The following is a 25,762-nucleotide window of genomic DNA, read 5'->3' on the forward strand; positions in this document are numbered from 1 at the left end:
TGGAGCCCTGGGGCCACCTGCTTAGGATGCAGGGGTGGAGTCAGCTCCCCTATGTATGCCCTCAGTATAGTTTCATTCTCACTTGTGGTGAGGGGTAGGAACCCTATCTCCCGATTGCAGGGGCCAGCTCTCTTGCTTTAGTGGCCAGAGAGAGGCAAGGCCATCTTTCCCAGGGCAGTGAAGGGCTGGCCTGCTCAGCATGACCCTCTGATTTCTTCTCCTATGGTTCCTAAGGCCTCCTGAGGTGCTACTGGCCTTAGACATCAACCTGGACCCCACCTAGGCTGGACCACAGATCCAGCCATGGTCCTTGGCAGCAGCCTGGGCTGGGATGACATCCTGGCTCTGGGAGGAAGGAATGGCCACTCAGGTGGGAATGGTCCTCCCCATGTCTTAATCCACCTGTGTTTTTTTGTTTTTTGTTTTTGTTGTTGTTGCGTTGTTTTGTTTTTGAAGAATGCTATATTTGCCAGGTGGTGATGGCACATGCCTTTAGTCCCAGCACATGGGAGGCAGAAGCAGGCATATCTCAGTGAGTTCAAGGCCAACCTGGTCTACAGAATGCTGTTTTATGTATGGTTTCTGAAAGTTTTATTATTTATTTTACTCAGGATCCAAGATGAATGACAACCTGTTTGTCAGTTTGGACAGGCTTTTGTTAGAATTTGGTAGGTATAAAATGAAAACAAAGAAACAAATGGCAATTTGTATTAGCATTTGACATTTAACCATGAAGTAAAAATCACAAAAGAAATGTTTATTTTAGTTTTCCAGTATGAACAAGACAAAAGTACTAAAGAAGATATGATTCAAAGAATTAATAGTAAGTACTTTTGAACAAAATAAATACTTTAGATTTTTATTTTATGTAGCATAATGCATAATTGTAGTGCTAAGGGCAACCTATAGTTGTTTCTGTGTGAGAGAAATCTTTCTTTTGAGTAATAATGAGCTTTTTATCTTCAATAGTTATAACTTACTTAGTGTTACAATGATAAATGTTTGCATTCAAATCATTTTGTGAGATACTTCTCAGAAATAATCCCTTATATACAGCATTTTCCCCCTTCAAATAATAAGATCATTTCAAATATTTGATTTTTTTTTCTCTAGAAATAACCAAAAACCAGAGGTTGGTAAGTTGCCTGCTTTCAGGAAGAATGATTCTGAAAAATAAGTAAAATATCAGGGTAAATTAAGTAAATGCAATGTTTTGAATTCTTAAAATGGTTTAGTTCTAATTTTAGTTGTGAAAACATAACTGTTCGGGAGGGAGGGGAAACTGGGATTGGTATGTAATAAAAAATAAAATAATAAGTAAAAAAAGAAAAAATAAAATATAACTGTTAACTTCTTAGTATTCTATAATGAATTTCATTATCTTTTCTGCAATCAAAAAGAAAATAGAAAATCAGTTATTTTGGGGCTGGAGAGAGTAGTGAAAAGCACTTGTTTCTCTTGTAAAACACCCAGGTTCAGTTCCCAGCACCCACATGTGAGTCACAACTGCCTGTAATTTCAGTTTCAGGGAATCTTGATGACCTCTTCCAGTCTTCAGTGGACACTAAGCACACACATAGTACATGTGTATACAGTCAGGCAAAATACTCATACACATAAATTTTTAAAAAGTATCCCAATTTTTAAAAGAAATTGTATCTTTTTAGCATTTAGTTAATCACGAGTAATAAGTGTGTTGGTGTATTTAATAATTGATGTGCAATGGATGAAATTTCACATTTGTCAAAAACAAAAGTCTTTGGTAGTATCATTAATGAATAAATATTTACATGAATTTATAGTATCACAAGATAGATTAGTTTTAAATGCTATCTAATCTAGCCCTCTATTGTAAAAACTGGGAAACATGGACATTTGTTTTTCTTTAGTCTTTGTCCTTCTTAGCTTCTGGATCTAGGAATAGACCTGGCTTTGATTCTCTTGATTTTTAGTATAGATCCCTGTCTCTCTTATAGCTTGTTTCCTTTGCATTTTCTGATTTTCCTCCTTTTAGGTCAGTTGCCATATATTTTGTTTACCTGGTATGCTTGTTTATTTTGAATTTATGATTTCTAGGTAAATAAAACAAATATTTCCTTTTTCAGAATGCCTTGAAAGTATTAAAGAAAACAAAGCAAATGTTTCTAAGATATGTGAAGCTATAAACAAAACAGATGAGGAAATTGCTTATTACTATAAACATAATAAAGAAATCAAAGACTGCTGTAGTAAGTAAGTATTTGACAAAAATGATCTTGCATTTATTATCATTTGATTTTTTTACTCAAGGTTTTAGAGTTTTTAGCAGAAAATGTTGAGTTGGGAATGTACGCAATGGTAGAGCACTTGCCTAACATGTGAAACGCCCTTGTTTTGATTATCACAGACAAACATACATTCTATTTTAAAGTAACAAAGTTCTCTTTGTCCCCCTTCTCTTTCTTTCCTCCCTTGTCTTCCTCTTCCTCCTACTCGTCCCCCCACCCACCAATTGAACCCAAGGCCTTTTGCATTCTTCCCTCCAACTGAACCAAAACCCAACTCCCAAGTTAGTATCCGTATTAGCAAATTAGTCAAGTCACATTGCCTAGTTATATGCAAATGTTGAGGGATTTACAGAAGATTCCACAGAAAAGCAGAAATAAAGGTTATAATCTCACTAATTCAGATCTACTTAGTCTAAACAGAATTTTGTAAACTGAGAGTTTTGGCACATGCTTGTATCCTAGCACTTGGGAGATAAAGGCAGAAAAATCAGAACTTCAAGGTTGTCTTCAGCTATATAGAGTTCCAGGCCAGGTTGAGATTTATAAGATCCTGTGTACAAATAAACAAATGATTTTGAGTATAAGCTTGGTATGTAAGATTGCTATTGATCTTTGCCTTTCCACGGTCTTAGATTTTTGTAAGAATTTAACCTAGGGACTGAAGAGATGACCCAGCAGTTAAGAGCACTCAATGCTTTTGCAGAGTCTGGGGGGTCAGTCCCCAAACCCACATGGTAGCTCACAACTGGCTGTAACTCCAGTTACAGGGTCCCAGTGCCCTCTCTGGCCTCCATGGGCACTGAATGCATTTGGTGCACAGACCAGTATGAAGGCAAAACACCCATACACATTAAAAAAAGGAAAACAACCTAAAAATTTCCAGATAAAGATTTCTTTTAAGAAATATATCTTTGCGCTTATTCACTCATATGTTACTTGGTTGCAATTGAATTGAGTTTCTTGTATGTATATGTAATCTTTGAACTTCTAAATCTATTCTTGAGAATATTTTCTAAGAACTAATCAGAAATCTAGGAAAAGGTTTAAAATTTCTGCTCAACAAATGATAAAAGGGGATAGTTGTTATGTGTAATTATGATCTCAACATTGTTAAAATATGATAGTAGTAAAATCTGGAGATAACTTATTAAAGTAATAATACTAGTTACCTAATATTAAGAATGTTGATTGTGGTGGCACATGCCTTTAATCCCAGCACTCAGGAGGCAGAGGCAGGCAGATCCTCTGAGTTGAGGCCAGTCTTGCAGAGCAATTTCCAGGACAACCACGGCTGTTACACAGATAAACTAGTCTTGGAAAAAAATTTAAAAGAAAAAAGGAAAAATGTGGATAATTATATTTCTATGCATACTTTTTTGTACTTACAGAATAGTCATGCTTAATTTTGAATTTGAAAAATATTAGAAAACAGAAAATATTCACATACCATTTAGAACAGAGGTACCATTGTATACAGTAATTTTAGATTTTTTTTTCATTTTGGAAATACTTTTCAAGTTGTGCAATAAAATGGAAAGTATAAGTTAGATACTCATTTTATTCATATTGTCTGATTTTATAATTCATTTTGGCCTAGTTTCTTTAATCTCAAAAGGGCATAGAAATCTAAGAGTCAAAGGAGAAAAAAAGCTTCTCTTTAGACCTCTTCCTAGCTCTTTAAATATTTATTACTGAGTCAAGTGGTGGTCGTGCACACCTTTAAACCCAGCACTTGAGGGAGGCAGAGGCAGGCAGATCTCTGTGAGTTCCAGGCCAGCATGGTTTTCAAAGGTAATTCCAGGACAGTCAGAGATACATAGAGAAATCCTGTGTTGAAATAACAAAAACAACAAACAAAAAACAAACAAAAAAGCTCCAAAACACCACAGCCAGAAAACTTGTTACTGAAGAATTTCTTTGCTAAAATCACAAAACTGATGAGGAAGGATAACTAAAGTTAATACAAAAACATGAATAGAGTATGCAATAGAAATGTCCCAGCAATACACAGTCTAACCTATACTTCTCTAGTAATGAGAACAAGTTTTAAGTAAAATTTAATGAATATTAATATTTGGGTATATGAGTACATTAATGCTGACATTGGTGATTATAGGATATTACCCTATTTTTTAATGGGAACTTATTTTTGCTAGGAAGAGAAAGATTCATTGTTCTTTAAATAACTACATTCATTTTTATTTATTTACTTTTATTTTATGTGCATTGGTGTTTTGCCATGGATGTTGTATCCCTTGGAATCCTGAATAGGAACAGGTATTGTAGACAGTTATGAGCTGCCAAGTGGGTGCTAGGAATTGAACCCAGGTCCTAAGGAAGAGCAGTCAGTGCTTTTAACAACTGAGCCATCTCTCCAGTGGTTACTTTCTTTTTTGTTCTATACCCATCCCACTGTATTCATTTATCACTTTTAGATGGTAATCATAACTATAATTTTTTCTGTAGCTGGAAGTCAACATGTGATGTTTTTCATAAACATGAAGATTATATGCAAGACCAGCTTACTGTTTACCAAGAAAACAGTGAAAAAGACAAGTACAGTATATATGTATAAATAGTATATTAAGTGTATCAGTTCCATAAATTAGTATTATCAGGGCATGCTGTGTAAGAATGATAATTGAATGTAACAAGTTTATATTCTGAGAGAGTTTTAAGTAAATGAATGCTGGATGCTGTGTACCATCGTAAGTCTATTAATTATAAATCTCCATTTAATTTTGTGTGTGTTCAGATATTGCCTCAGATATAAACTATTTCTCAGCAGCAACTATTATAGCAGAATCATTCAGTGATCCTTTTAGGAAACCATGTAAATGAATACTTACATGTAGAGCTAGCTCATGAAAATGTGAGTATTTTGACTTTTTTTGCAAAGCTGTAAATTATAGTAACATAAGTGGGTGAAAGCAATACTTCCATTTTAAATGCATTTAAATACTTTCATTTTAAAACAATCACGTAAAAATTTTGAAAAAATTTAGATTAGCATACAAATAATGGTATTCATCATGGCATGTTTACACATACCTTGCTTTCATTTGCTTCCTTTCCTCATTACTCTCCCCTACACTCCTTCCCTGCCTCCATCTGGTGTCTATTGGTCCACTAGTTAGCTCCCCTCTTGCTTTCTTAAGATCTCTTCCTTTTCTCTCACCTCTTCCTCCCCTTTTTTGTTTTGTTAGACACACACACACACACACACACACACACACGCGTATAAAAACACATATAAATCTATGTTCTACATATAAGAAAACCTGTAATTCTGTATTTTCTTAGATGAGCTCTCAAAGAAGTAGAGATGAAAGTTATAGATTTGGAGTTACTGTCATTAGAAATCATGAAAATTTGTAAGATGCCTCAAGAAAATATATGGAGCAAAACCAAGAGCATGATGGTTTGAGTGAGAATAGCCCCACAGGCTCATATGTTTGGAATATTTGGTGAACTATTTGGGAAGATTTGGGAGCTGTGGCCTTGTTGGAGGAGGTGTGTCATTAGGAGTGGGCTTTGAGGTTTTAAAAGCCCTGGCCATTCCTAGTTAGCTGGTGCTCTCTCTGCCTTGTGCTTGTGCATTCCTAGTTAGCTGGCTCATTCTCTGTCTTGTGCTTGCGGATGAGATGTGTGAGCTCTCTGCTACAGCTCCAGGGCTTTGCTTGACTGGCTGTTCCCATGATGGTCATGGACTCTAACCCCCTGGAACCCTCATCTCCCTATAAACTCTCCTATAAGTTACCTTGGTTATGTGGTCTTTTTACAGCAATAGAAAAGTAATTAAGACAAGGAGGAAACTAGAGTATACCATCTGAAGGCAAACAAAGGAAAAGGAAACTGTTAGGCTGTTCTTTATATATGCTGCTTCATTCCTCAAAACATTTGTAGTGGTCTATATAACAATACATGGCTTTTCAAATCAAGGCTTCCAGGGAATAAGGATAATGTAGAAAACCATTGATGAGTTAGAAATCCACACAGGTGGTCCTGCCTATTTTATTGGATATAGGTGCAGATTAGACTTGGAATTCCTAATAGTCAAGGCATTGTAGAAATGTCATTAGATTGGGCTCATATTATTCATTTAAAAAGCAGTTCTGTTGCCTAAGATGAGTTGATTTTCTTGAAGCGTCAAGGAAATTTCTTTCTGGGTCTTCAAAAAGAGGAACTGGATAATTGTGTGTGTATGTGCACATGCATGTGTGCTTATATCATTTAAATGTAATTCATGATCATTTAAGATTTTTGTCATTTAAGATTTTTAAAAAGGATTTTTTATTTGTTTATTTTTGTCTGCATGTATGTCTGTGCAGTATACTGTAAGTATACCTGGTGTCTCTGGAGGCCAGAAGAGGGCATTGGAGTTGGAATTACAGAGTTGTGAAGTGTGCCATGTGGGTCCTGAGAATTGAACCTGGATCCTTTGGAACAACAGCTCTTAACTGCTGAGACATCTATCTCTCTAGCCCCCATTTATATATGTGTGATTGTGTGTGTGTGTGTGTGTGTGTGTGTGTGTGTGTGTGTGTGTATAATTTTTAAAAGAAATGTTTTAGTGAAAAGCTAAAGAAATCAATCCAAAATGAATTTTTAAAATAGTGTTTATTCTAGATATCTTTCAAGCAAAACAGAAGTACTAAAGTAGAAACAGTTGTTTGTCTTCTAAACCAGCCATAGAGGTAATTTGAATTGGTGACTCACTATCAGACATTTTAAAAAAGAAATGAACTAATGCACCAACCATTTTGACTTCCTTCTCCACCTACTTTCCAGACATGGTTTCACTGTGTATCCTCAACTAGCTTTCAACTTGCTATATATAGCCCACCCTTACTTCAAACTTTAAATCCTCTAGGCTCACTCTACCAGTTGCTTATTTCTAATCTCCTATTCCTGTTTAAGGCATTCCTGAAAACTAATATTTCTACTAATAGGTAGGATAATAGTGATTCTTCTTAGATCAGAACTTAAGATGTGGTCTGCTGGAATTACTATATAAAGTATGTTAGGCCATATATGTATATTATATGTATATGTAAATGTATATAGTGAACAAAATGGATGTATGCTAGTCTCATATGGTATGTTAGCTTGCTTAAAGGTATTTCTCTATTCCCTTATACTATTTTCCCAAGTGGCTCCAAGTGATAAGTGATTAATTAGCAAATACAGAGTTTGTAAAAGCTTATTTAGAGGTTCAACTTCCATATCTTGTTCAAGAGGACAGAGTTTAGTAATAGTGTCTTGTAGACATGATAGGACTGCCACAGTTATGAACAGCAGCTGTGGTTGCCTGCACACTATCAAGACAGTCAACATTCTAGCATGGAGTTGAAAGGAGGTTCATGAGCCTCACCTACAACTGAGGAGTTATGGATAATTGATGGCTTCTATGGTATAGAGTCAGTTTTCTTTAAGCAGGTAGCTTCTGGTAGGTTGACATCCAGTGGATGGCCCCACACCCAGAAATATATGGACAGTACAAATTGGAGTTGACTACTAATAATTAACAAAAAGAAGACACAATATTGGGGGTGGTAGGAAGGTGGGGATGGATCTGTGAGGAATTCAGAGTAAATATAATCAAAATGCATTGCATGAAATTCTCAAAGAATGTCATTAAAATGATGGGAATGGATGATAAATTGAAGTGGACTAAGGCATGCAATAAATAACTCAGGTAATAAAACAGAGTTATGGTGGAGGCGTTAAAGAGAGTTTGAAAGACTGAGACTATTCAGGGAAGTAAAGATGAGTAAATAATTGCCGTTTATGATTAATGGAATAGATTCTAATAAGTGATATTTGCTAGGTTTATAGATTTCTACATAATTTCTTTTCATTTTAACAGAAAAATGTATCATGGTTATATATGTCAGTATAAAGATGTTTTGAAACAATACCAACTAAAATACGCAGAAACACATTCTTCATGTAAATATTATGAGAAGAAAAAAGAACACGAAGAAATTCAAAACAGAGTGTTGGCATGTACTGAACAACTAAAACAGAATGAAACTATACTTATGGAACTTCTAGGTATTAACATATTTATTATATACTGCTTTAGTTACAGCATTTTTACAATTAAAAGAATATAATCATTCTCAACTACAAATTTGTTTTCCAGTGCCTGCTCCATTCCCATCACTTACTAAATGGACATTACACATGTATCCACAACAGATTTCACTTATAATTTTATTAGATAAGTATAATTTCTGTTTTTAATTGTTAATATGTTTTCCTGTTGATAATCTCATAGATTTGTTTTCAGTTTAACTCGGATTTTAAAGATCTTAGATTTTAAAAGTCTTTAACTCAGATTTTAAAAGTCTTCTGGGTTTAGTTTCTAATATGTCCATGTGAGTAAAAGCAAATAGCTTAAGAGAAAATAAAATGGTATATGCTTCTGGCTTTAAAGTGTCAACCAAACAAAGAATTTTTTTCTCTGTCTTTTAAAAAGTTCCAGATGAATTGATTATTAATTACTCTTTAAGACAGAAGGTAGTAAGAAAGTGATTCATAATTACTCATTTTGAAATGTATTGAACTCCCTTGGAAAGAACTTGGAGTTTAGCATGGGAAGTTGACACATAAATAAATCTGATAAATACTACTATCTGTCAAAACCATCATTTTAATGCCTCTACTACTTGCTTTCTCTGTGGTTTGGTTTTAGACTTTTTTAAGTTTTTTTTTTATTTGCTGCACATTAAATTCTCAATAAGAAGGGTCATAGATTGGTAGGTAACTTAAGATTCAACTGGAGTTTAAGGGGTTGGATATGATTTGGGATGACATACAAAGTTTAAATGACAAAACGAGGTAGACGGAGGTAGAAAGAATTGAAGATTAGGATTTAAGCATTTATATGTAAAATTTTAAATAGACACCTTTGGTAATAACATTTGATAGAACATTCACTTGAAATTTTGATAGTAGCATACAAATCACACCTGTTATAAGGCAAGATAGGAAAGGACTAAAAAAGGTTTCCTAAGAGTTTTATTCATGGTTTATTATTCTAATCAGCTTTCATTCTCCTAAATTTTAACTTAAAGAAATTATATTATTTAATAATCTTACAGGATGTCAATAAATAGCTGAGAAATACTCTATAAATATAAATTATTTCATACAGGAAGCCCAGATGGAAGCTTTTTGTCAGTTTTACAGGATACATTGATGAACATTATGGTTAAAGGAAAAGGAAACAGTGGATTTTTAATGTTGACTATGAAATAAATAAATGATAGAAACTTAAGTTAAATTTGTTCTTGAATTGACTATGTTTTATTAGTTATACCAAATAACACAATGAACTCACATAGAAAAAGATCAGAGTTCTACCTTGCAAAAATATTTTATTAAGAAAAAAATACCAACAAGTATTCTCCATAGAATAAGTTCATTAATATACTATCAGTAAACTATTTATATTAGCATTACCTGTCTTTTCAGATAACAATTATCAATATTACTTTTGTAGAAAATAAATAATAGTATATTATTTGTTATATAGTAAATAATATATGGTTATATATAAATGTAAAATTTATTTCATGCCTGTTCCTTAACATAAAAAGAGTTAATTTGAGATATAAAACACAAGACATTCTTAAATGTGCCAACGATTTTACCAAGAGATCATTTGAATTGGAGAAAGAAGCAGGTGATATGGAAATAGAAATTAATTCTTTAAACAAGGTATTCATGTATATTATGTTTTAATATCTTGTTAATGTGTAAATAAGATGATAATGTTAGCCTACAGTCTTAGAAAAGCTGTTTTTAAAGACAAATATGGAGAAAGACCGATTTATTTGCCTTAGTGAAGCCAATATGTATTTCAGGTTCTGAACTCTTGCTTTGGATGGATAGTTTGGATTCCTTTTCGGTATGAGGAAAGATGAAGAAAGAACAGGATGTAACTTAGTCATAAGAGTTGATTTATTTTGTTCTGTGAAGGGTCAAACCTAGGCACCTATGCTTGTTAGACAACTGCATTACTGGTTACACCCTCAGCCAGAATTTAAAGAATAACAGTGTCTGTGAAAGAGGGAACAAAATAGTAAATAGTTTCAGGATCTGGAAAAACGTATAGTTTATAATATTTAGATAACTAAGATTAAAAATAGGTTAGCTTTTAGGATTTTCTGAGATATATTTTAGTATCATCCCTTGAATTGTTGGGTTTCTTAAATTAGATTTATTTATTTTATTTGTATGAGTGGTTTTTTTCCTACATGTGTGTGTACTACATGCGTGCTTGGTGCCTGTGGAGGTGAAAGGAGGCATCAGATTTCCTAGAACTATAGTTATGGGTGGTTGTGAGCCATCATATAAGTGTTGGGAACTGATCCTGGGTCCCCTGCAAGAGTAGCAGGTGCCATTAGCCATCTCACTAGCCGTGACACAGCAGTTTTCACTACATGCTACCAAAAATATAAATTGGAGTTTCTAGGGAAAAAATCATATGTGTTAGTTAAGAAAAGTGTACATATATCTGACTGCTCTGAAGGATTGATCCCTCCCGTGTGTGTGTGTGTGTGTGTGTGTGTGTGTGTGTGTGTGTGTGTGTGTGTGTGTGTGTGTGTGTGTGTGTGTGTGTGTGTGTATAACAACATTGGGTTATCTTCCTCAATTCCTCTTCACCTGAAACCGAAGTTCATCCATTTGGCTTGGCTGACTGGACAGTGAGCTTGAGAGATCTGTCTGTCTCCACCTCCTTAGTACTGGGATTACAAGCTCACACCCTTATACCTAGTGGGTACTGGGGATCAGAACTGAGGTTCTTAATCTTTAAGGCAAGCACTTTGCCCACCAAGTTGTCTCTCTTTCAATTCCAGGCAGTGTTACTACCATAGTCTTCCAAGTGCTAAGGATTGTGTGAGCCATCATGAAGCTAATTATTTTGATTTTCTTTTTAGCAAATAACAAGACTTTTTGAAAGTAAGAAATTTTCAGAAGCTCTAGAAGAAAAGAATAAAAATACAGAGAAGAGAAAAGAATTTAAAGAAAGGTATAGTTAATTTTTGAACTGAATTTAATGTGCAGATATTCTGCAGCTAAAATTTTGAGTCTGTATCTGATATAATTTTATGCAAGCTACTTTTCTATTAATTTTATGAAAATATTATTTCTCTAAATGTTATGGACTAATATCCAAAACTGCTTGTTGTTTAGGAAGACCAAAGACATCATACAGCAAGACATAGGGTAAGACCAACTCATCTGTTCTTTTTGTTGTTGTTGTTTCCCTATGTAACAGCCCAGGCTTTCCTGGAACTCACTTTGTAGATGAGGCTGCCCTCGAACACACAGAGATCTATCTGCTTGCCTTTGTCTCCCAGGTTCCTCTGTTCTGTAACCTGTCAGTATACAAAAAATTTAGTCAGTTTCTGTGGTAGGACTGCAAGAGTTAAACAATAAAGAAACAATAATTTTACCACTTTTTTTTTCCACTTGATTAGTCACCTGCTTGACTAGATTCTCCTTTACTTCGGAGAGTAAAGATGAGAGTCCAAATTCTGAATCTGCAGCATTGTATATTTTGTTGATACTTGTGGAGATAATGCAAGACATCAGTGAGGCATGAAAAACACAATGCTTTTACCTGTTACTATAGGAGAAGAAAATAAGTGTATTACTGTTGCTGTTTCTAATCAACTTTCTTCTGTTTGGTTTCTGCATATAACCTATTTTTGTTTGTCCTTAAATTTCACTTCTTAGACTCTATTACCTTTATCCTAATTTATTCCCAACATACTCCCCTCCTGAATTAATTTCCCTGATCCTGCTTCTTTGGAACTGTTATATTGATGCCTCCACTCCCACATATTGCCTCATGACAGTTTGCCATTAATTTCATGATGAAATTTCCTTAAGTTTTCAACCTAAGGAAAGAAAACACCAATATACTTTGATTGTTAAGATTTGTGATGTTGAATTTATTTGTAAAACTCTGAAGAAGGAAGAAATAATAGTACTTTTACTCTCATACCTTAATGCAGAAATTATAGCTACAGTGTGAAATAAATGCTTAGTTAAGATGGAAAAGATACTAAGTATGTGTATGTTTCTATGTATAGGAAAAGGTATAATATATATAATCTTTGGTACTAGCTGTGGCTTAGGCAGCCACTGAGGATTGAGGGCCATAGAATATAAATCTTCTCTTCACAAAGAGAATATGTATTTTTGATAGTGTTTATACTCATTTGATTTAGAAAAAACTGGGACGTTATTCTTATACTAAAAAGGTTAAAAGACACATTTATTACTATAATATTGCTTTAATAATTTCTGTATAATGATAGTTGATTTGTTTCTAAATAAATCTTTTAAAAATTTAAAGTACTCTGAAATCTAAAACACGTTATTTATAATGAAAATATAAAATGGAAAAAAAGTATAAAATGGTTTTAGTTTTTTTAAAAAAATAGTTATGTTTAAAAGGAAGAGTGAGGTACACAGATTAGAGCGTTGGACTTAATTAGAATGGTATTGGCACTACTTACTACCAAGTAATTTAATTCTGTGATAAAATCTGTTAAATGCTCTGCAAGCCCAGTATCATGATCTACAAAAATGAAAAGTTTTAACTATATAGTATCTACATATCCATTCTGGGTTTAAATTTTAATTTTTCCTTAGCTAATAGTGAATGTAAACTCTTGTCTTCAGAATTTTTGAAAAAGATGAGCATGTACTGAATAGATCCTCTCAAAGTAGCCAGTTGTTACCACCTTATGAGTCTCAGAAATTTGGAAGACTAATAAAGATGCATTCTTCAGAACCAAGAGTTACAGGTACAGCATTTGTTTATCATTCAGAAACCTTATTTTTCTTGACAGAGAGGAAATGAAAAGTAATTTTAGTTATCACTTGGTGTAAAAAATGACAAACAATATTAAAGACCTGTACGCATGAGAAAGTATCATTGTAACTCTTTCATTTTTGAGAAGGAAATCATTGTGCAATGTTTTTAAAAGTGTTACAGTCTGGTAGCACAAATGTCAGAAGGGGATGTCTAGCAGCTATACAGTAAAGAAATAGCTATTGTAATATAGTGCTGGTCATTGAAATGTTTAAATTGGATTTAATTCAAGGGTCTGCAGATTAATCACATTGTATTACTTTGACTATACTGTTTTAATTTTTTCATTAATATCACTACTCTGTCTTTAGTAGTCAATTTTTTAAAGATTTTATTTATTTATTATGTATACAACATTCTGCTTCCATGTATATCTGCACACCAGAAAAGGGCACCATATCTCATAAGGGATGGTTGTGAGCCACCATGTGGTTGCTGGGAATTGAACTCAGGACCTCTGGAAGAACAGCCAGTGCTCTTAACCTCTGAGTCATCTCTCCAGCCCTTAGTAACCAATTTTAAGAAAGTAGTTTTTTCACTTAGCCATTTTTTCACTTCACATTCATGATTATTGTAACAACTAGTGTATAGTAGTAAATTAAAAGGTTTGAAATAATTTCATATTGTAAGTTAAATACTCTTTTTTTTTTTAAGTTACCACAGAATAGGTTTATTTCCATTTGATTTTCATTTTCTTTTTAAATCACATCCAAATGGCTCAGCTGTTAAAGGCTAGGGTCACAACCAAAAATATAAGTTAAATATTCTTATAAACTTGATTTTCCAAAGTCTAAAATGTGATTAAATGTTGGAGAGATAAGGGCTAGGGCTGGGTGTGTAGCTCAGTGGCAGAGTGTGAGCTTCACATATATGAGGCAATGGGTTTGAGATTATGTTTGGTTTTGTCTTCAGAATTAATTTGATGTAACATTTAATCTAGATAAAACAGAAGCAAATTCAGTCAGTCACTCAAAGTTTGCTAGTAGTGATCTGAAACAAAAAGAAAATGATTCACAGGTATGTATTTCTGTTTTTAATAGCATAAGTATTTGCATTGAATGAGATAATAAATGTAGATAGGCTACAAGAATGTATATGTATGCTTGTGTATACATACATGTACATATTAAATTAGCCAATACTGTTACCTTATGGTATAAAGCATTTAAGAGTTTCAATATGACATTCAATATAAACTTCCACCATGTGACAAAATTCATATAAAATATTTTTTTTAAATACCAAGCCTGGTAGTTAGTAGACCAGAACTTTTGGGAAATATCTGCTAAATCCTTCACTACAGTACTGATTGTACAGGCTGTAAGCACTGTTTCATAGGGATTTCTGTCACTAACAAAATACAAGAGACAATTAACTTTTTTTCCTGGTTTTTTGACACAGGGTTTCTTTGTGTAACAGCCTTTGCTGTCCTGGAGCTCTCTATATAAGCCAGGCTGGCCTTGAACTCACAATGCTCTGACTGCCTCTGCATCCTGAGTGCTGGGATGAAAGGCATGCACAAACAGGCCCAGAGACAATTAATTTATAAAGAGAAAAAATGTGACTCCTGTAACAATATAGGTTGTTGCTGTTGCTCTTGGTTGACCCCCAGAGATTAAAGGTTCAAGACCCTATTACTGAAAATACCATACATTTCCAGTACAGGACATGGAAGAATTGAGCTGGATCTGACCTGGAAGTCTCCTTGCTGAAAATTAGTTCTCTTAGTATTCAAAGATGCTATTTAAGCTGCAAAGGGAGAAAAGCAAATAATGTTCCTATCTAGCAATAAGACCTATGAACTACAACAATGAGGTGTTCATCACTCTGCTTTATTCCATTGAAACAAGGTCTCTCACTGAATGTGAAGCTTGATATTTCAGATAGCTGGCTGTCCATTGAGCTCCTTTGACCTGACTGTCCCAGCCTCCCATGCCTGACTTTTATGAGGGTACTGAAAATTCAAACTCAGGTCCTCATATGCATAGCAAGTGCACTTACCAAAAGCAAGTGCACTTACCAAAAGCCATACTAGCCCCTGGGCAGAGACAGAGAAAGAGACAGAGACAGAGAGATGGGGGTCTTAAGATATAGTGTAGACTGGCCTCAAATTCAATTTCCTCTTGCCTCTGCCTCATAAGTGCTGGGATTATAGGCCTGCATGACCACACACACACACACACACACACATACACACACTCCTTATCTTTACTAATTCTAAATAATTGCTGTCTTGTCATAATGAAAAATAGAATTCAAACAAAAACAACCATTTTCACTACAGTGGTAAATTCCTTTAATTGCAACACTTACAAAACAGCGGCGAACAGATCTCTGTGAGTTTTAAGGCCAGTTTGATCTACATAGCAAGGTGGCTATAGGGTAAGACCTGTCTTGGGGAGAAAAAAAAAGCCCTTTCCTGGGAAAACTAACTGCCAAGGGAAAAGAAATTTACATATTTCTAAATTATTTGGGGGATTACAGAAGAAATCAACATATTTATAAGATTTATAAGATTAATCAACAATTTATAAGATTTAGCAAAATAGTATAAAACATGAAACAAATTGGTTCTCAGAGCAAAATGTATATTTAAAAACAAACATTATAAAGGGAAAAATTTAAATATCAAGTATTTCTACTTAAACATTCAAGAGAACAAAATTCACATAATAGAGATTAGTAAACAGAAAAACAAAAACTAGTGATATTAAAATGTTGGATTGATGAATCTGATTGAAAGCTAATGTACTTTAAATATCAGTAAAATGCCAGAAGTTTAAATAGCCCTTCTCCCCCCAAAACAAGGGAGACAAAAGGTAGAATAAGTGTGTTTATTGTGGATAAACAGAAGATTATCCTAAATATGGAAGATAATATTTTTAAACATACTGAGAGAATACTATGTAAGACTTTTTACCACTAGATTTGGGGTCAGATGGATATTTCTCTTGGACAATTTAAGTTATAAACAGGCTTAAAAGTAAATAAAAGAAAAACACAAGTATATAGTCTCCCAGGCAAAATCAATCCAATCTCTAAGAGCTGTTGTTACCCCTCTCCCTTCCTCCTCTCAGCATGTATACCTAGACTCAGGTTCTTGGGTGAAGTCAGGAAGCTTTCAGGATTGCATTAAGACTGCTCAGTCTTGATGCTACTGATATTTACTGACATTTTATTTTTTTAGGCAGGATTTCTCTGTGTAGCTCTGGCTCTCCTGCAGTTCACTCTGTAGGCCAGTCTGGCCTCGAACTCAGAGATCCACCTGCCTCTGCCTCCTAAGTGCTAGGACCACATAGTGGCTTGCACCACTATGCTCAGCTGCTACTGAAATTTTTTGACTGGACAAATTATTTATTGTGGGTAGAGGCCAGTAACACCCTACTTCTAAGTTAATGACAATTATAAATATCTCCATATATTCTTACATGTTTCCTGACAACAAAAGTGTTCCTCCACTGGGTTAAATTTCTTTAAACAATTCTAAATACAGAAAAATTGAGACTATTTGGAGAATTATCACAGAAGACCCATTTGATAGCAAAGACACAGAAAAAATAATTTATGTAATCAGTTTGAAGAATGATCATGACTGTAAAAATCTCAAAGTAAATTTGTTAGTATAACGTTAATAGAATAATAATCATGGCCATCTCTAGGAAATGCAATGACCTTTGAAAATTAGAAAAATCTATTAATATAATTCATTGCATTTACACAGTAGTAAAACATTTTAGTGCCCAGTCTCTCAGAACTGGAGTAACAGACTATATGATCTGCCACATGAGTATGTAAGCCACAAAGTGGGTGCTGTGAATCGAACCCAGGTCAGTCTTAACCATGGAGCCATCTTTCCAGTTCTATGTATGTGTGTGCTACTTACTGTGTGTGTGCACATGTGAAGATCAGAGGATGAGTTTCAGGAGTCAGTTCTATCTTTGACCATGTCAGTTCCAGGGATCAGATTCAAGTCATCAGGCTTGGCAACCAGTACCTTTATCTACTGAGCTATTTCTGTCCCTTCCAAGAGAGACTTTTTGTTTGTTTGTCTTGAGATTGGGTTTCTCTGTGTAGTTCTGGCTGTCCTGGAAAACTCTGTAGAAGGACTGGTGGAACAAGAGATCCACCTGCCTCTGCCTCCTGAGGCTAAAGGCCTGTGCTGCTATGTCCAACTGAGAGAGATTTTTAAAGAACCATAAGAGGATTCTCCAAGGACTGCCAACAATCAAAAACTTCACTCACTTTGTGCTTAAAAAGTGAAATGTATTTCTTTGAGGCATAATTCACATTCATAAAATTTACTATTTAAAAGTATAAGTTCAACGATTTTTAGCATACAGGTTGCACAACTGTTACCATTGATCTCAGAACATTTGTATCACTTCATATATGTTTTTAAAAAGGATATAGAAATGAGGTAGTCAATAAATAATAATATCTAACATTTGGTTAGTGAATATGAATAAGATAAGATTTTTTATAATTTACCTTAAATGTAGGAATACCACAAATAGTTAACCATACTTGTCAAAAACATCAAATTATGTAAGATCCTAAACCTTTTGGTTTCTTAGTAGATTTGCCTTTGTGTTTCCTATGTAGTTATTCCAGTTAATGTATGTAGTTATAAATGTTGATAATGGTGTTGATGATAAGAATGAGATGCTAATGTGATTAGAGACCCCAGCATAGCTATGATACATGATTGTTATTTTAAATACGAAATCTAATGCCTAATTTCTTTCTTTCAGATATTTAATGACTCTGGTATGGATAGTTGCTCAAAAAGTTCACATGTTACAGCTGTTAAAAATTCACAAGGTTTTATGCAATTCAGGTAATTTTTAAAATAAGAAAATGTGGGCTGGAGAGATAGCTCAGAGGTTAAGAGCACTGACTGCTCTTCCAGAGGTGCTGAGTTCAATTCCCAGCACCCGCATATTGGCTTACAACCATCCATAATGAGATCTGGTACCCTCTTCTGGCCTGGAGGCATACATGCAGACAGAATACTGTACACATAAATAAATAAATAAATAAATAAATAAATAAATGTTTAAAAAAATAAGATGTCCAAAGGGTTGGGGTGTGGTTTAGCACTAGTGTATTTGTCTGCATTCAGTTCCTAGCACTGCCTCCTCCAAAGAAAAGAAACATTATCCTCTCTGAGATGATTTGCAAATATTGCCTCTGAAATAATAAAAATTATTTGTTGCATTTTAGACTGAATCAATCAAATTACAGTCAATGGATTGAAAAAGGACATACAGGTATTTACTATTAATGTATTTCCTAAATAACAAATTTTATCATTTTTTATACTAAATAAAATCTGAATGTTTTCATGTCTGGTTAATGAACATATATGTGGTTTAAGAGTACTTTTTTATCAGAAAATAAAATGAATACATTGCCTTGTAGAAAATTTGGAAAACAGAAAAACATAAAGGAAACAAAATATCACTAACCAGACATAACTGACATAATAATCATGATATGTAGTCTCATAGTCTTTTTTTCTAATACACAGGTACATTTTGTGTATAATTTGAATTACGCAAGATATGTAATTTATATCCCAGTTCCATACTCAATAATACACAGTCTTTACATTAAAAAATAATGAAATGAGGTTATTCTTCATATCAGTAATTTTATTTGTAATGACTGCATAGTGTTCCACTGAATGAATATAGCAGATTTCAGCTATTCTGTTATGTTGAATATCTTCTCATTTCCAGTTTTTTTTGCTACTATAAATAATGCCTCCTATATTATTTTATATTAATTTTTGCTGCTTAGACTATTTTCTTTGACTGAACATCATAGAAAGGTCAGACGATACATGTATGAGTTTATTTCCCCAAGATTAACTTAACTGTTGGAACTATAGCATACAGATGTTTTCCAAATTATCTGTATATGGATGTGTATATATACATATGTGTGTGTGTGTGTGTGTGTGTGTGTGTGTGTGTGTATAATTACTAAAGCATATACATATGAATATATGTTTGTATATTGTATACCATGTGCATATACATGTATATTTTGGTAACCTATTAATGAGTAGCATTCTCTGTATTACGCTTACATAAAAGTAAATTGGGGGTGGAGAGACCACTCAGTGGTTAAGAGTACATCAGCTCTTCCAGAGGATTCAATTCAGTTCCTGGTACCCACGATGACAACTTACAACTACCTATAATGCCAATTCTAGGGTATCTGTTAACCTCTTCTGGCTTCCTTAGGCTGGTACACATATGGCCTACATTCACTTAAATATATACCTATAAATAAAAATAAATCCCTAAAATATTTCTGGTTCAGCTGAAACAACATATGTATCCTATAAAACTTAATACTCTCTTTACTTTCTCCTAAGAGAAAAAACATTATGCCTTCCTGTTCTTGTGATCTGCTCCAGCTGTGTATAATCCTCTTCATAAGCTAAGCTGATTGTATTAGACACGAAGGAATAGCTAATCTCTTAAGAACAATGCACCTTTGACATAGAGATGTTGGGAAATATATATAATTGGCATCATCCTACCTGTGTTAAGCTGGTGTAATGAGGCTTCATACTCAAGAATAATTATTGTAATTATAAAATAATGTAATAATTTTAGAAAAAACAAAGACTTTCAACAATCCCTAAATCTATAATTTGAGGAAATTAATATGTGCTAAAAAGTATTAGTTGTGATTTAAATGCAAGAGGCAACAGGTACAAAGCTTTCAGGAGATAGATTCTAAAATCTTTAAAGATTTATTTACCTTTGATTTATTTTTAATTTTGTATATGTGGGGCTGGAGAGATGGCTCAGAGGTTAAGAGTGCTGACTGCTCTTCCAGAGGTCCTGAGTTCAATTCCCAGCAACCACATGGTGGCTCACAACCATCCGTTATGAGATCGGGTGCCCTCTTGTGGTGTGCAGAAATACATGGAAGCATAATGTTGTATACATAATAAATAAATAAAATATAAAAAAAATTTGTATATGTGTGTGTCAGAGTGTGGGTATATGCACATGAGTTCAGGTGTCCACAGAGGCCAGAAGGAGGTGATGGATTTCTAATACATAAAACTGCCCAAAGAGTAATTCCACAAAGTGTAAAGAACTTTTACAAATCAAGCAGATAAAAGCAGGCGGCTCAATTAGAATATGTCAGAATACAGGCTTGGGGTGGCTTAGTAGGTAAAGCACTTGGTATACAAGTGTGAGCACCTCAGTTCAGATCCCTAGAACTCACATAAAGCACTAACATGTGTCTGTAATTTCAGTGAGATGGAAGGTGGTGACAGGACAGTCCCTGGAAATTTGTAGGCCAGCTACAAATAAGAAACCCTCTCTCAAACAAGATTAAAGGCAGTGATTGAGAGTCAACACTGCCTTCTGATTTCCACATGTGCACACACACACACTCACATATATGTGAATATTTACTCAGACACATATGCAAAGACAAAAAATTAAAACTTGGAAAATAGAAATGTAAATTGATACTTTGAAAAGAAGCTTTTCTGGCAGGTGAACGTGAAATGGTGCTTAAGCAATAATGGAACTGTAAAGGTACACTGAGATATTATACCCTATGAATATTAATACTCATGAGAGTGTTAAGCAATAGGGACTTTCATAAGCAAATGATATGAACTGTAATTAATAGATTACTGTATATTGAAACCACCTAAGTTAGAGCTAATTTTTGAAATTTCATGATTTTTACAATGGCTAGTTACCTCAGCCAAAATTGATATAGCCATTTTGGAAAAGTTTGAGACTTAATATTGGGAGATACATATACTCTGTGTCTCATAATTACACCTTAGATATATACATAGAGAAATAGAAATACAGAATATATGTAAAAGAATGCCATTATATTGTTTCAATTACCCATTTGTTGTAGAATACATCGATATATGGAATTTTTATGCCAGTAATGAGAATACTATGTCTATACATAGTGATGTGGAGGAATTGCACAAGCATATGCCAAAGAGAGAGACATTAGATATATGCATACATTAGCATGACATTTTAAAGCAGAAAAGGAAGGTGAAGGTGGTTAAAACATACTAGGAAATTGTCACTGAAGTTGGGATAGGGATATCTTTGGGGAAGAGGACATAGGAAAACATGACCCTTTTGGAGTGTTCATGAATTTTTTTTTAGCCTGGGTGATGGTTACGTGGATGTCCTCTGATAATTCAGTTAAACTTTTAACTGTTATATTTTATGTTTTATATGTATGTATTGAGAAAACCATATGAACTTGCCACTTTTGTAAATAGATACTTACAAAATGTTTCTTACATCTAAAGTAAACTGTTTAATTTCATAATGAAATTGCATAAATGGAGTCGTTTATTCTTGTATAACAAATAGATGCTGAATGTGGAAATAAAGAGACACTAAAACAACTAAGAGAATCAAAATGTACTCCACAGGTAAGCCATAGGTTAGGTCTTCAGTTTCTAAGCAAAGCATCATAATTTAAACAAAATTCTGTGCCTATTTAAATTTTAGATTTATTATAATTAAAAGTATTTATGTAAGATGTTATGAGCTTAGAAGTCAGGTTTTAGGAAGCTAGAAATTTTATTTTTTAGGTTAAAAAAGTCCACAAAAATTTATATGAGCAATTACCAAAAAGTTGTCACTCATAGGTAATGATACATGTCGAGATCGAAACCAATTCATGATTGAAGAAAATAATTTTGTTTGGCATGATTGAATGATTTGTTATGTCAATTCAAGACCAGTGGTTGCCATGAAAGTATCTTGATAATATAGTATAGTGGACTGCTTTAATGATGACAGATGCAGATTAAGGTATAAGTGGTTAAAATGAGAAATGATGAAGCAGTATTTTACTGTGAAGAAAATACAGGTAATGAACACATTATAGTTTTTATACAGACCCAAATTGTTTCTGTAATAGGATTTGTTATAACCATATATGATAAATATCTCTCTCAATCTCCCTCTTTCTCTCTGTGTGTGTGTGTGTGTGTGTGTACAAAAATGAGATAAAGGAAAAGTTAGTATTCAGGTTCTCAACCTTTAAAGTGGTATAAAATTATAATGGCAAAACATACCAAAGCAAAGTAGGCAATTGTTCATATTTGCCTTAAAGCACAGTTACCTGGGATAACTTATGAAGAGAGATTTATTATAGTTTGTAGTCTGCGAGTTCATTATTAGTTGATCTCATTGCTTTTGGCCAGTAGTAGTGCAGATATCATGATGGAAGTGAAAAATAGAGTCAAACCCCTCGTCTATGGCCCGGAATTGTTTTTAAAGAAAAGACCTCACAGTCTCCTTCAGAGCATATCACCCACCATGATCTAAAGAACTCCTAGACCCTACTTCCTAGACTCCTCACTACTTCCCAGTAATGCCAGTCTGGGATTAAGCTTTCAACACAGGTCCAGATTATAGCATAAAGCAATAAATAAAATTGCTTAAAAGCAAATTTCCTTTTCAAGGAGTTAGCAGAATATAATGTGGAAATTTTAAAAGAGCAACCACTCCTCAGTATTTTCCTTCGATTTTAGTAATTTTGGTTATCATTTACTTTTTTCGTGTAAAGATACAAGAGATGAGGCTGGGAAGAAAAGAAGACTTTTCTGACAAAATAACTGGTTTTCTATTTTTGAGTATATGTGTCACCATGTCTATGTTTCCTTATCTATGAAGTGATAACAGGTTAAAGTGATGCATCATACCTTATGCATTATACGGATGTTCTTTTACTAAGTAATAATTGTCATTGTGAAAAGTGTTCTGTTGCTTCCCATCTGCAGGCCATGTACATAGAACACTTTGGAAAGTCAGTAGAAAATAATAGGGCTGAAGAAGAAGAAGAAGAAAGGACTGAGAATTTTCCACACATTCCTGAAACTCCTGTATTTCTAAGATCTCTGGAAGCTGTGAAGACACCTCAATCTGTGGAGAAACTGCAGTTCCCTAAAAGCCCCTTCTTTGAAATGTAGGATTTTTATTAATAATTCTACTTGACTTATTTATACATTGAGTTATACAAGTAACTTATAGGAGTAGTAAAATATCTACTTAATTAGAACTTGAAAAGTTTTAATATTTCAGTCATGAAAACAAGGGAGAGACTATGTACCCATGCACCCATTTGTACAGTTATTATTGTTCTGCCATTCTTGTTTCATGGACTCTGCTCCACGTTTTTAGTTTGTTTGGGGTTTGTTGTTAAAGTGAAGATGATATAGATCCTGGGTATCCAGTGTAACAATATGTAGATTTCAAACTTTACAAAATTAAAAAATCAAGCTTAAGAAGTACTGATACATATAGTAGTTGTAAACTACTTATTGAGTAATGTTTCGACAGTTTTCCATATGTCTAGTGTCTGAAGCAAGAATTCCCATTTTTTTGTTCGTTTTTTTGAGACAGGGTTTTTCTGTATGGCTTTGAAGCCTGTCCTGGAACTCCCTCTGTAGACCAGACTGGCTCTGAACTCACAGAGATCCGCCTGCCTCTGCTTCCCAAGTGCTGGGATTAAAGGCGTGCACCACCACCTCCTGGCTATATCCCCATTTCTTAAGACTGAAGTGACTCTAATATAAATACACAACATTGGAAACCACCGATAGAGGGTTTGCAGCCAAGAAGGCATTGCTGCACTTAGTCTTTGGGCTCACTTCAGTCTGTTCCTTAACACTGCATCCTAAGTTCCTATTAGACCTAAATCAGATTTTGCTTCATCAGGTGTCTCTTACCTGTGTTCTACTTATGTATTTTAAATTGCTAATAAGAATTTTATGTATGAATGCCATGCTTTTGACTCAAGCAAAATGTATTCAGAATAGAACTTAGCATCAAATCCTAAAATTGTGAATGTTATTATATGTTAAAACTCTGTGGGTGAGAACATTATGATCTGTAAAGGTATGTGATTCATTTATGATCATAGAAAGCATTGTGACAGTATTGTCAGACATATATTTAATGTATATATATATGATTATAAATGGATATATATATAGAGAGAGATAGATGTATATATACACACATACATAATACAGTTAGGGGGGACTTGGGAGTGAACCAGAGGCTTCACTCATGCTAAGTACACACTGGCCAGAGCTACACTCCAAACTTTAAAAAAAAAAAACAAAACACTTTATAAGCCTGGTGGTGGTATACACCTGTAATCCCAGAACTTGGGAGGCAGAGGCAGGTGGATCTCTGATTTGGAGGCCAGCCTGGTCTATAGAGTGAGTTCCAGGACAGCCAGGGATACATAGTGAGGCCTTGTCTTAGAAAAGCAACCAACCAACAAACAAAACAAAAACAAAAACACTTTATAGAGCTCTTTGTAAAAGCAACTTTTGGGCACTTTATATTATTGTTTCTTTTATTTTAATAACAACTTTCTGAATCATTGGTACACTATTATTTTTATTTTATAGATGAGGAAACAGAACCATAGGTAATACAACCAGTCAGTGTTAAAGTTGAGTTTTTTGTTTTGTTTTGTTTTGTTCTGAGACAGGGTATCTCTGTATAGCTCTGGCTGTCCTGGAACTCACTTTGTAGACCAGGCTGATCTAGAACTCAGAGATCTACCTGCCTCTGCCTCCTGAGTTCTGTGGTTAAAGGCATGTGCCACCACTGCCTGGCATAAAGTTGAGATTTTAAACTCAGACCATTCTGGCTTTATATTGTATATTGTCTTGTTTAATTATTTATTCCAGATCATTTATAGTTTATCTTCTCTTACATAAAACTCTGTAAAACATGCCTTGTGACTAGTTTTCAAGATCTTGAAGACACTGTCAGAGATGAGAGCTTGTAATTTGAATGTGAATTCTCCAATCTAAATTTCAACTTTGGCACTCGCTATTCTTTTAAGCAAATCACTTAACATTTCTAAACTTCAAAAATTACTTGCTGTAAAATGAAAGTGATAATAACAATACTTTGTTTTGATGGATTGTTTCAAGAAGTAAATTGCTTTTATATGTATCTAGAATAGTGCTGATAACATTTCTCAGTAAGAATTCAGTTATTATCTCAGGATTGATTTTTATATTCCCTACTCAAACTATCCTTTCTCGATAAATTTGTCACTTTAGAACCCACCTCCAACCTTACTTTATAAATTCTTACTTGTATGTTATTGCTTATAGTGATTCCCAGCCTGCATTGTTTAGTAATACATTTATAACATTTTGGTGATTTTTAAATCTTTCTGTAACAGAACTAGAAATGTACCTGAAGGACAAAAACAAAAGGATCCTCCTGGATTTTCATTTCTTATGAGTTATACTTCTAGATCGCCCGGACTAAATTTATTTGATTCTTCTGTATCTGATTCAGAAATCTCATCAGATCAGGTAAAGTGATTTATTTCTAAAAATTGTACATCAGAGCTTTAAGCAGTTTTAGTTCTTTAGTACCAAACTTTCTTGGGACTGAATATTTACATAGGCAACTTTTTTAAAAAATGCTATGGATATAACTCAGTGGTATAGTGCTTGACTAGTTTCCTTGAGATCTGGGTTCCACCTCCAGCATGGAAAATGGTTCTGAATATTAATAGTATAGAA

At 34.0% G+C, this 25,762-nt stretch overlaps 1 protein-coding gene across 1 annotated transcript in view; it reads left to right on the plus strand.

The window, feature by feature from the left end:
* Nucleotides 1-619: 619 nt before the first annotated feature.
* Nucleotides 620-25,762, plus strand: part of CUNH14orf39 (chromosome unknown C14orf39 homolog) — a 33,495-nt gene continuing 8,352 nt past the window's right edge. The window contains exons 1-15 of the mRNA XM_027418664.2: nucleotides 620-668; nucleotides 767-823; nucleotides 2,106-2,232; nucleotides 4,734-4,823; nucleotides 8,137-8,324; nucleotides 8,416-8,458; nucleotides 9,875-9,995; nucleotides 11,219-11,310; nucleotides 12,975-13,099; nucleotides 14,108-14,184; nucleotides 17,919-18,004; nucleotides 18,391-18,437; nucleotides 21,561-21,622; nucleotides 22,982-23,166; nucleotides 25,414-25,549. Coding sequence (XP_027274465.1) covers nucleotides 620-668; nucleotides 767-823; nucleotides 2,106-2,232; nucleotides 4,734-4,823; nucleotides 8,137-8,324; nucleotides 8,416-8,458; nucleotides 9,875-9,995; nucleotides 11,219-11,310; nucleotides 12,975-13,099; nucleotides 14,108-14,184; nucleotides 17,919-18,004; nucleotides 18,391-18,437; nucleotides 21,561-21,622; nucleotides 22,982-23,166; nucleotides 25,414-25,549 — 1,485 coding nt within the window. The remainder of the gene's footprint in view (nucleotides 669-766; nucleotides 824-2,105; nucleotides 2,233-4,733; nucleotides 4,824-8,136; nucleotides 8,325-8,415; nucleotides 8,459-9,874; nucleotides 9,996-11,218; nucleotides 11,311-12,974; nucleotides 13,100-14,107; nucleotides 14,185-17,918; nucleotides 18,005-18,390; nucleotides 18,438-21,560; nucleotides 21,623-22,981; nucleotides 23,167-25,413; nucleotides 25,550-25,762) is intronic.

The sequence above is a fragment of the Cricetulus griseus genome, chromosome 5 (assembly GCF_003668045.3).
Source record: "Cricetulus griseus strain 17A/GY chromosome 5, alternate assembly CriGri-PICRH-1.0, whole genome shotgun sequence".
Classification (NCBI taxonomy): Eukaryota; Metazoa; Chordata; class Mammalia; order Rodentia; family Cricetidae; genus Cricetulus; species Cricetulus griseus.